The following is a 12990-nucleotide window of genomic DNA, read 5'->3' on the forward strand; positions in this document are numbered from 1 at the left end:
AGCTACAAGTACATAGGTATGCCACAGGCCAATGGCAACTTTGAACTAGCAACAAGGAAAGCGGCTACGACCAAATACCTCCAGCGGGTGAGGCAAGTCCTCAGAAGCCAGCTCAATGGCAAGAACAAGACCCGGGCAATAAACAGCTATGCCCTGCCAGTGATCAGATACCCTGCAGGAATAATAAGGTGGCCAAAGGAAGAGATCCATATCACGGATGTTAAGACTCGAAAATTCCTCACCATGCATGGAGGGTTCCATCCCAAGTCCAGCACCCTGAGACTGTACACAAGCTGTAAGGAAGGAGGCCGGGGACTAGTGAGTGTGAGAGCCACTGTCCAGGATGAAACATCCAAGCTCCATGAATACATCAAAGAGAAGGCTCCAACGGATGATGTACTCAGAGAATGTCTCAGACAATGGGGAACAGAGGATGAGGTGCTGGAAGAGGGACAATCATGGGAGGAAAAGCCCCTACACGGGATGTACCACCGAACCATAGCAGAAGTGGCTGATCTCAAGAAGTCCTATCAGTGGCTAGAGAGGGCTGGCCTAAAGGACAGCACAGAGGCACTCATCCTGGCTGCCCAAGAGCAGGCCCTGAACACCAGAGCCATCGAGGCAGGGATATACCACACCAGACAAGACCCAAGGTGTAGGTTGTGCAAAGAGGCACCTGAGACAATCTAACACATAACTGCAGGGTGTAAGATGCTGGCAGGGAAAGCCTACATGGAGCGCCATAACCAGGTGGCTGGCATAGTCTACCGAAACATCTGTGCGGAGTATGGACTGGAAACCCCAAGGTCAAAATGGGAAACATCTCCCAAGGTGGTGGAGAATGACCGAGCAAAGATCCTGTGGGACTTCCAGATACAGACTGACAAGATGGTAATGGCCAACCAACCAGATATTGTGGTCATAGATAAAGGGAAAAGGAAAGCCGTTGTCGTGGATGTAGCGGTCCCGAGTGATGGAAACATCAGAAAGAAGGAACATGAGAAAATCGAGAAATACCAAGGGCTCAGAGAGGAGCTGGAGAGAGCCCGGAAGGTAAAGGTGACAGTCATGCCTGTGGTGGTCGGAGCACTCGGGGCAGTGACCCTCAAATTCGACGAGTGGTTGCAACTGATCCCGGGAACAACATCGGATATCTCGGTCCAGAAAAGCGCAGTGCTGGGAACAGCACGGTTACTGCGCAGAACCCTCAAGCTTCCTGGCCTCTGGTAGAGGACCCGAGCTGAAATGGGGGCAGACACCACCCATGGTGGGTGAGACGAGGATTTTTTTTATTTTATATATTTATAAATAAATATATGATAAATAAAATATGTATATATATATATATATATATATATATATATATATATATATATATATATATATATATATATATATATATATATATATATATATATATATATATATATATATATATATATATATACAATAAAGTCTCGTTATATCGATATCGGTTATATCGATAGTACTGCTTATTACGATACTATTTCTATGAACGCAAGGACAAAATTTACATGCCGCAGGATCGGATATATCGATAGTCCGGTTATATCGATATTTTTTCTGACTCCCGAGAATATCGATGTAAGTATATATATATATATATATATATATATATATATATATATATATATATATATATATATATATATATATATATATATAGAGAGAGAGAGAGAGAGAGAGAGAGAGAGAGAGAGAGAGAGAGAGAGAGAGAGAGAGAGAGAGAGAGAGAGAGAGAGAGAGAGAGAGAGAGAGAGAGAGAGAGATAGATAGATAGATAGATAGATAGATAGATAGATAGATAGATAGATAGATAGATAGATGGATAGATTTTATTTATTTATTTTAAACATGTTCCTTCAGCTTCACCAGGTTCTTTGCTGAAAAAGGATGACCTCGGGGAAAAAAAAGCAGTGAGTACATTATCACTTACAGACTGTGTGTGTGTGTTTCTGTGTGAGTTTCTGTGTGTGCGTGTGTGTGTGTGTGTGCGTGTGTGTGTGTGTGTGTGTGTGTGTGTGTGTGTGTGTGTGTGTGTGTGCGCGCATGCGCATGCGCGCACACACAGACACACAAGAGATTGAGGAGAGGTTTCCTTGACGACGAGGTGGAGGTTACAGAGTACATCCTGGTTTAAAATCAGAGTACATCCTGGCATAGAATAGCACATCATACACTGCAAAGCTGCTAGAAGAAAAATAACTACAGTATTGTGGATCAATGTGGCTTCAAAATAAAATAGCGAGTGAAATTGATAATGCAAGTAATCAATAACTCAGCCCATGGTACGAAAAACCATGGGTAACTATTTTGTGCTTCTTAGCCTCTCTGGCTTCCAAGTAATAAATTAGAAGTACGAAACTGATGGAGCTGGCCAGATGTTCATCCATATTGTTGATACACAGTGTAAAAATGGTGCAGGAGATGTAAACATGTTTACACCAGACAAGAAAATGTTAGTACGTCTGCCTCACGCTGCAGAGGTAGTGTGTTTGATGCAACCTTCCTGTATGGCGTTTGCATGTTCGCCCCGTCTGCATGGGCTTTTTGCGTGTACTCCCATTTCTTCCCATACCCAAAAACATGCATGTCAGGTTCATGGAACACTCTAAATTGGCTATAGGTGTGATTATGAATGCGAACTGACAAATTCCCCAAAATGGGACACGAAGACTTGGTCGGCACAAAAAATGAAGACCAGATTTGGCACCGAGCACACTATGAAAGTCAGTGATGGACCGTCAAGGCCTGCAAAGCCTTCTCTGCTGGCCTAAAAATATCTGAATCATGGACTGATGTTAATTATATTTTCTTCATGAATTCTTATTAAATAATTCCAAATTGTCTTTCAGCTTCCTTTCATTACATTTCCACTGTTGCGCTGCTTCCACACGTGTGTTTTCGTATTTAAGCATTTAACCAATCACATTTCAGCCATCATTTGTAACCAGGGTCAGAAATCTACCTGGGCGCCTTCACAATCACTTCTGCAGGGGCGGCAGCATAAAACAAGTGTCGATGAAACTGTTGCTTTAACCAATCAGATATCAAGTTGACAACCCAAGGTCTGCTGGAAGGTGCTGGAAACGTCAGTTTTTGCAAACTATGATTGGCTAGTCACATGATTGGCTAGTAAACGCATACTGGCCAGAGCTAGCACATTGTATTGGTAGCGAGTTGCATAAGCAAACATATTGTGTTGATTTAATAGCCGTTTTGTCAACCCACAATGGCTGAAGGAGGAGAAGAAATGGCTTTGGTTAGAGATTTACCATTTTCAAGACCGTCTTTTCAAGACAAAATGAACGTCATTAAGAAAGGTCGCTCAGCTATTTCATGGTTAATGGTAGCCTCTAGTGGACTTGGAGTAAATCACACCACATTTTTTTTAGTCTGGATCGATTCAGACGTAGCACTACTGAAGGCCTAGCGATGAAATGCACGGCCCGCCACTGACGAAAGCAGGGCTTCTGAACATGTTGAAAACGGTCTTAACATTCACACACTATGCCTGACTGCAAAAAAAAGGTACCATATTTCTGTATTTGGTTTGAACATTTTCAGGTTTGAAGACCAGCAACGTGATTGAGCAAAATAAAACCTGATGTGAACACATTTGAAGCGGTTAAAATGTTTTTGTTTGAATGTGTTGAATCTCGCCGTGATCTGGATGTGTGTGATACGTTCAAATCTTGATGACATATTTTATTGCTGCAACCTTTGCCCAATCTCATCTCCCCAAAACCATAAAGCAATTTAATCAGCTCTTACCAAGGTCTCTCTCTCTGTTTGTCTCAAAATGTCACAGCCCGCCCGGTTCGCCACGTAAAATAAATAAATCGATTCCATCCATCCATCCATTTTCCGTACCAATTATTCCTCATTAGGGTCGCGGGGGGTGCTGGAGCCTATCTCAGCTGTCTTCGGGCACGAGGCGGGGGACAATCTGAATTGGTTGCCAGCCAATCGCAGGGCACACAAAGACATACAACAGTGACTCTCACACTCACACCTCGGGACAATTTGGAGTGGTCAATCTGCCTGCCATGCATGTTTTTGGAGTGTGGGAGGAAACCGGAGGACCCGGAGAAAACCCACGCGGGTGCGGGGAGAACAAGCAAACTCCACACAGGGAGGCCGGACTGGGACGCGAACCGGCGACCTCTGCACTGTGAAGCCGGTGTGCTAACCACTTGACTATCGGGCCGCCCTTGTTGCATGACCTTTCACATTTAAAAGAAAAACACAGGAGACTTTCTCTTGCCAAACCAAAACACTATCATGTATGGCATCAATTCTACACAAGCTGTCACTGATCTTACCGGTATCCTATCTAGGCTTCATGTTCTGCACAATCCCTCAATTACTCCATCAATTAAAAATGGATTCATGGATTATTGCTTATAGAAAGACAAAAGGCAAAATGGTATGGAACACCATCAGGTTCATTTTCAAAGGATTTCATCTCATGCTTGTTGCCTCCCTCTGCACCGCCTCCCAAGACCATCCCACCCCCTTTTCCCTTTTTTAATGGACGACCCTTCATCCTTGTCCCTTCTCATCCTCACCCTCTCCTCAATCCCACTCCTGCATTGAGGTGGCAGGGGGGGAGGTCATTGATGACGCTGTCCTACTTTCCGGCACTGTGACACACACACACAAACACACACACACACACACACACACACACACACACACACACACACACACACACACACACACACACACACACAAACACTTATGACGAGCAACAAAGAATCATGTCAATAGGAAGTCAGCGTGAGGTCAGCGAAGTGGCATTCCAAGCATAGAGGGTCACCGGTTTTCCAATACGTTTGAACAGAAGTTCGAGTAGATTATATATTTGGTGCAAGTGATTCTTTTCCAAAGGATGTGGTGCGTTTTAAGTTATTAATTGGGGAAGATGGCGAATATGTGGACCAAGTGGGGGCAAATATTGTGCTCAAGAGCCTACAACTGATTTTTAAAAAGGACAGATGGACCAGATCATTTAGAGGGGGACTTAAAAAATATTGTTATGTACCTTTGCCATTTGTGATGATATTAATGTCATATTTAGCATTATAACTTAAAAATTATGGATACATTTTCTGGAATTTAAAATTATTGATACATTTTCTGGAATTGACATTATTCCTGATGGGTTCTCATTTTTATGCCCTGTTTATTTTATGTTCCATATTTGTTATACTGTTTAATGAAATGCTCAAAATGAATGAACAAAATATATATTGTATATACTTTAATTCGGTTGTAAAAGTCTACTTTCTATGTTAAAAAATGTTGATTAAATAATTACAATTTTATGTCAAGGCACTGGTGTATGTAGTTAGCATGAGAAGATGCTGCAGGTCCATGTGATTCAAGGATTAGACATATGCACCATTGAATAGTCCAATGATGGCGGCTGCTCCAATTCCACATTTGAATTGTCAGCCTGGTAATGCAAGTCATGATCCGGATTACTCCGCATGAAACATCTGCCCTTCAGAAACTTTGGATGCTAAACAGACATCGATTCGGAGTGGAGCATTTGCGTAAAACCAATCCAGGGAAAGACTGGAATAAAATTCAAAGGACAACCGACACCACTTTTTTGTTCCCTAACTGACATCAGAAAAACGTTTTATAGCATCTAAAATACCCAAACACGCAGGATGATATTTTTAGTCAAATGCAAAACACCAATAAAAATTACTTCAAGTGTCCAAAAACTTCTTCAAATTGAACCCAGAAGTGGCCAGTTTCAGAAGGTCCCACCCCCTTGTTCGTAATGTCACGCCAAGATGTCTTGCCTTGCTCGAGAATGAAAACAATGGCTTCAGATTGGGAGAAGATGCTTTCTTGTTACTCATTCAGGTATGAATATGATCCAAATAGTTCTGAAGAGGAAAGCATAAATGTTTGCAATCGATTAAAGAATTTATTCCGTGGGGACCTGGGAACGGATTATTCTCATTTTAATTAATGGTTTCCCATGGGAAATTAACTTTTGGGATACACACTTTTCGCCTTACATACTCTGTCTGGGAACCAATTAAGTTCGTAAGCCAAGGTCCCACTGTACTGTACATGTCACCCGACTTGCTGAACAGGAGGTAATATGTGTAGGATCCCCTTGCCCCCCTCCTCCCGCCTCCAAGTGGTCTCCTTTTTGCGAAAATGGCAGGTGGGTTGCGGGCTGTCTGTCATCCTTCAAATCTTTCTGCACTTAGCCTGGCAGCTCTTGTCGCTAATAACACTTGAAACCACACTCAACTAAGGTGCGCACTATGGTTGAGAGTATGTGCACGTGTCATACAATCGTCATGAAGTGAACCACGTCCAAACTGCATAAAACATTTCCCATCCTAAAAAAAAAAAAAAAAAAAAAAAAAAAAAAAAAACGTACAAAAAAGTATTCGTTACAGTTGCTTCATTTAAAGGCGATACTATCCAAAAACAAAGTACACGCAGAGCTCCAGTCTGTTGACTGACTATGGTGACATGCATGGCGGTGTTGAAGTATGGCTACAGGAAGCTAGCAGACAAAATCCCCAAAAATAAGGTGTTTGGAAGATATGAGAAGAGATGTCACTAATTAGTGCTAATGATGCATGTGACCAAGAATAAGAGCAGTCATCAATATTGAATAGTTGTTGACAAATAGTGACATTAAAGCTCATTAAATATTCACTGTCATTGCTAAGCCCCTCCCACAGCACTTAGGCTATGGTTCGAAGTTACTAATGTACTCATTTTGGAATTCTAAAGAATGCTCGCCACAGTGTGTGTTGCCGCTTCGCAAACCACAAAAAATATCACTAAGTACATTTACTATAAGGTATTTTGTTTTTGACTCAGTGACACAGACGGCAGGACACCAAGGTTGAACTTGTTGGCCAGAGTTTCAAAGGGCATGTTTGACACAAATAACACTGATCATCACCAAAATAATAACATCTATAAACAGCTCAAAATGTGCTAAGCCCAAAACCTACAGGAAACAACACAAATGCCAGGAAAAGCCAACCAGAACAGCTGAGGTTCATTTGGGGTAAATCAAAGGGACTTCAAATGGTGGCGCTTGTGTGCTGACTCCCATATTCCGTATTTATTCGAGTATAACCAGTGTTTGAAAAAACGTCTGCCCAGATGCCCGAGGCGCGTAACTTTTACGCCGGGCGTACAACTTCCAGAATCTCTCTGCCCGGGTGGCCGACAACTTATTCCAGGAAAAAAAAATAATAATGATTTTTTTTTTCAAATCAAATGTTTGCTTTATTCCGATTTCGAAACATTCGTTCGGTTTGAAACTTCGGAATTTCGGTTCGTTTGGCAATTTTTAATTTCGGTTCGTTTGGCAATTGACATACTCGGCAGCCAATCAGAAGCCTGCATGGAATAACTTCGCCCAGACTTTCGCCCAGACTTTCCCGAGCGTTATCAGGTCGTGCATTTGCATATCATTTTCAAAAGTAGACGCACAGAGAACACAAGAAAAATGGATAAGTGGTTAGGAATCAAGCCAAAACCTCAGCCCCAGAAGAGAGACTCAAAAGAAGCTAACAAAATTTATCACGCTACAAAACATAAACATACATTGAGAGCATCGTGGAAAGAGGAGATTACGTGGCTTGCAGCAGACGACGCAACGCAAATATTGTACTGTGCAACCTGCCGGGAAGTGTATGGACAAACAACAACTGGAGCAAAATCATAAGCAAAGGATATTTACGACAAATTAAGCAAGGGAGCATTTGTGGTAGGTACATCAATTACTTAATTTAAAAGTGTTGTTCTGTTATATATTTCAATTATCAATCCTTAATACTTTGCAACAATGTTTTTTTTGCGATTAGTCGTCTTATTGTGTTTCAAGTTGTGAAAAATCGGCCAGGCAACTTTATGGCCAGGCAGGCAACTTTTCAGAGTTGTCTGCCCTGGTGTCCAGTAACTTTTTGTCATGAGTTTCAGACACTACTATAACGCACAAAATGTTCTACCTAAAAAAGAACTCAAAGTTTGGGTGCACGTTATAAACGAGGCCTGGGAAAAAAAATTCATATACCGGTATGTTTAATTCTTTATCCCCACCAGGAAGGGGCAGAATTTCCATGGCTATTCTCACCTGGATCACGCGCATTCCTTTATTTTTATTGTTGATTACCATTTCTTTCGCTACGTTTCATTGCCTTTCCTCGCCTCGCCCACACTGAAACGTGAGTTAAGCATTGCTGTTTAGCACAATTACAAATATCCAGAGTTTCGATTCAGTGTTCTTCATATTTTAATTGATATACTGTTACCCGAAGAAAGTGAAGAAGTTTCCATTGTCAATAAATGATTTTTATCATGGACGCATATGTTGTCACTTACAATGGACAATTGGACTGAGCCGAGAAAAAGTGAAACAAAAATTTATACAGATTTTTAATTGAAAATTAGGGGTGCGCGTTATACACGGGTGCGCATTATACTCAAATAAATACAGTAAATTAGAAGAGGGTCTCAGGTGTTTGTTTTTACTTTCCCTCTTGATTTAAAATAAATATATATACAGTGATACCTTGGCTTACGAACGCTTTAGCTAACGAGACGACAGAGTTTGAAACAAAAAACAAAAGTGAAATCGTGAGGAAATGGATAGAAAACACAGTGAAATTTGGAATTGTTCCAACTTTATTGATAGTTCAAAGGCAGAGTGTAGACTGCAAGGTTAAAATATCCCATCAATCAGGCTCCACAAATAACCCACCCAAGCCATCTGTACAATTTGAAGAGAACATACAAGCAAGGGAATCAGCTATTAATAAAGTTTATAATGTGTCTGCCTGCATCTGTTGCTGTTGCAATATCACAACTACTAAGATGTGTCATGATCTGGTTGGCGACCAACGGGGGGCGCTGTCGGCCCCGCCTGCACCTGCACAGGTGCTGGTCGTCCTGATCAGATTGGCGACCAGCGGGTAGCGACGTAAGCCCTGCCGGCAGCCTCGCAGGTGCTGGTCGTTATAATCACTGACACTTAAAAGGACACCCGGCACGACCATCCGGTGTCGGTTCATTGTTTGCTGCTTGTTTGCGGCATGCTGTGCATGTGTTTGTTTAACCTTGGCGGACTTTTACTTTTGGTCTTCTTTTGCTACTTTGTATTTTTTCCATTCAGATGATTTTGATGTTTCACATTTTGTTCCTGCTGACCTTTAATTTAATACAATTTGTCAAACAACCTCCTACTCACTCCTGCCTGCTTCTTGGGATGCGCACCCGCCATCACCACCTCGCAAACCGTGACAAGATGTACAGCCCAGAACTCCTTGAGACACTTTATGGAAAAAGCTATCCATTCCATCAAGCCATCAACGACCATCACTGGAAATTGTAAAGAGCAGTACATTGGGGAGACTAAACAAATTCTCAAAAAAAGACTTTATCAACATCGCAGGGATAATACTAGTGGGCCTCAATCGGCAGTACATATGCACCTAAAAGCTAGCAACCACTTATTTGAAGACAATTAGGTTAAAATCTTAGCGAAAGAACATAGATGGTTTGAAAGGGTAGTAAAAGAAGCTATTTTCATAAAACAGCTAAATCCTTCACTAAACCGAAATGGTGGTGTGAGGTACAATTTGGATCGTTCGTACAACAGACGCTTAGGCAACATAGGATTAGTTATGCTGATGAGGTGATACGAGAGCAAATAGGGCAATCAGGCCAGTCGTTAGTCAGGACAATAGAAGCAATCAGTGGAGCCGCAGGGAGTAGTCCTCTGCTCCCCCAAACCTGAGAGCAGGGACCTATCATAGCAGAGTCCGGCTGGTGACACTTGGCATTTCAACAGGGATGTGGATAGAAATGTCCATCTTATTCAAGACACATGCTACTAGTTATCACCAGATTCATATCCACATATTTTCACCGTTGAATGGGCAAATTAATGTCTAATAATAAACAGTGATTAAAAGCATCCCAAATTCAAATCCCACATCCAGCATTTCAAATTCATTTGATCGCACAGCATTTTTCTTGTCCGTCGGCTCCTCATTATTCACATGCAATTTCCACAGAAATTGCTTTCCCTCACTCAGTGCTTCTCAAACCTTTTACATCAAGTACTACCTCAAACATTCATTGCTCTCCAAGTGCCAATATAATTGCCAATGCTAAAATAGAGGAGGGGAGTAGCCCTCAAAAATGAGGATGACGTCTGATCCCGAAAAGATTTTTAGTATGATTGTAAGACACTAAATCATTCTGCACTATGAACGTGATCTTAAAAAAGGAATATAAGCAAACATACTGAATTTATTCATTTAAAATGGTTTGCAAAGACATTTTAACTGCAAACTATCCCAGAATAAATATTTGAAGAAAAATTACTTTGAAAGATGAAATGCAGACACCTCAAAGTTAAATATAACTGAACTGTACTTAGATATATGTGAACAGGGTTAAAAAATAGTGGCAGGTGCTGGTTTGATGCATTTAGGTCCCCAACTTGGTTGGACTGAATTAACGACACCGGGTGCGGATTAAAAAGCAGAGTTTTACCGTCGTCCTCCCTGTTGCTGGCGATGTTGGGACTGTGGCGCATGGTCTCTGCTCGGCCGGCCAGGCTATGATGCGACGTTGCTCCCGGCTCATCTGGCAGCCACGAGGGCTCGCTCATGTCGGCCTCGTCCTCGCTGCTCACTGACGCGTCATCCTGGCTCCACGCACACAAGACAGGAAGCGGTCACAATGAGTCGTAAAGCCACATAGACATGTGCACAAAATGTGCAATTTGTCTTTGTGGAATTTCCTTGACGTACAACATTCGATATCCATTGGTGCCTCGACACACACATGATTAGAATCAGAAAATCAGAATCAGAAAACCTTTATTCGTCCCACAATGGGGAAATTTGCAGTCCACAGCAGCAATTGAAAGGGGATGCGGTGGGAGGGGTGAAAGAATAGAAAACAAGATATTCTAAGCATAGCAAAATAAAAATGTCAACTGTATACTGTAAATGTGTTTCAGAAGAAAACTGTAAATTGTGCAAGTATCAAGAAAGTCATATTGATATATGTAGCTATATTGCATCAACCCATATTTACAAGTGTCCATTTTTTCTTGACTTGTGGATTTCAAAATTTATGAGTGTGGCCATAAAAATCCGATAAAAATTCCGATAAAGCGCTGATCAGACCTCTGACAATGTTTTCCCTTTTATGAGGCGGCAGCATTTGCCTTTTGTCCATGTTAGCGCTTAGTTACACCTTCAGCTGTTGTTAAAGTGCTATATAAATCAATATGTATTTATTTTATTGTATTTTGACTGTATTGTATTGTATTGTAATTGCTTTGAAAGGTGCTTGAAATAAAATGTATTATCATTATTATTATTATTTTGTACAGCCGTCCCATTCCAAGCTCAGATAACTCCATACCCATAAAACTTTGGAATTAACTGATGAAAGAAGAGAGTCTAAGGTTTCTAATGCTTATATTATGTTTATATAGTCCTAAAACTCAATATTCTGTGGGTCCTGCAATTTGAGTGAAAATTTGAGTGAAAATGTGTGTGTGTGCGCGCGTGTGTGTCTGTCTGTCTGTGTGTGCGCGTGTGTGTGCGTGTGCGTGTGCGTGCGTGTGCGTGTGCCCAAAGCAGAGCAGTGGCCGGATGGACATTGCTAAGCTAATCAAGTTAGCCTGTGGATAAACGGAAGGATCTTTGTCTCTGTGTGCTCATCTGCTCAGCAACATCCCCCACCAAGCTAAGACAAAATATTCAAAACCTCAGCGTGTATTCTTATTATTTCAGAATTTCAACTGGATCAAATAACGATAAAATAAAATAAAAAAAATAAAATAATAATAATACATTTGATTTCTAAGCACCTTTCAAAACTCTCAAGGACACTACAGTCACAGGATATTTTATTGTGATGTATCGTTGTCATTAACACATCGGGGCAGACCTAGCTGGATTGAATATCGACAATGTGGTGCATATCGTGTCCTTATTGTACAGGAATTGGGAACTTTTGTTGTCAGCTATGTTATATGGTGTACATTGATGTCGTGACGGGTCCAATTTCATTGGAACTGTAGTACAAGTAACAACAATAAATCCTAAAAGGGATACAATGCAATACAAAACATGTTTCAAGCAGATGTTGTGACTTTGTAGTGTAATTGAGATAAAAACATCAGGATTTGATATGTGTCCCAGGTGTAGTGACAATTTCGCACAAGATCAAAAATTTCCATGAAATCTCGAAATCGATATTTGATTCACTTGCATTGATACTGTAGCGTGTATTGCAAAAATACATCATAATATCAATATTTCACATTGTGTCGATACTGTCGTACAAGCAACAATAATACCGTACAGCAATAACGTATCATAATATTGATATTTGATCCAGTTGTATTAGCATTCTTAGTTTTACTACCTGGTGCTTTTACTACCTTTGTGACTGCTTTATTTCCTGTATAGGATAGTTGTCCATTTTAAGCACTTTATTACAACTTCAGCTATTGTTAAAGTGCGACATAAATCAATATGTTTTGTTTGTATTGTATTCAAGCACAGGCAATAATGATTCAATACATAATAAAGTTTGGTCAGGTTATATTAATGGTGTAGTAGAAGCAATAACAACGTCATACCACACAATATTGACATTTGATTCATTTGTGTCAACACTGTAGCGCAAGCGATGCCTATATGATACAGCATATCAATCGTGGATACTGTTTTGCAAGTGCTAACGCCACAACACAGCAGCAAACAGGCATTTTAGCCAACTGTGCAACAGCAATGCAAAACATCATGATACCAACGTTTTATCCAGTTGCACTGGCACTATATCCTAACTGATACCAACAGACATTTGATCCACTTGGACAAACAGTCATGTAAAACACGCTGATAAGGATATTTACTGTATAGTGAGCGCATGTTTGTA

At 40.9% G+C, this 12990-nt stretch overlaps 1 protein-coding gene across 3 annotated transcripts in view; it reads right to left on the reverse strand.

Annotated features, from left to right (window-relative positions):
- LOC148903168 (nucleolar protein 4-like) overlaps positions 1–12990 on the reverse strand; it is a 46693-nt gene that overhangs the window by 26138 nt on the left and 7565 nt on the right. For 2 of the 3 annotated variants that reach the window (XM_088997541.1, XM_088997534.1), the window contains exon 2: positions 10582–10735. In XM_088997541.1, coding sequence (XP_088853667.1) covers positions 10582–10699 — 118 coding nt within the window. In that variant the 5' untranslated portion in view covers positions 10700–10735. Of the gene's footprint in view, positions 1–10581; positions 10740–12990 lie in introns of all 3 variants that reach the window. The other variant, XM_088997549.1, reaches the window with a different exon arrangement.

The sequence above is a fragment of the Hippocampus bargibanti genome, linkage group LG01, assembly GCF_051943395.1.
Source record: "Hippocampus bargibanti isolate YZ-2025 linkage group LG01, ASM5194339v1, whole genome shotgun sequence".
Classification (NCBI taxonomy): domain Eukaryota; kingdom Metazoa; phylum Chordata; class Actinopteri; order Syngnathiformes; family Syngnathidae; genus Hippocampus; species Hippocampus bargibanti.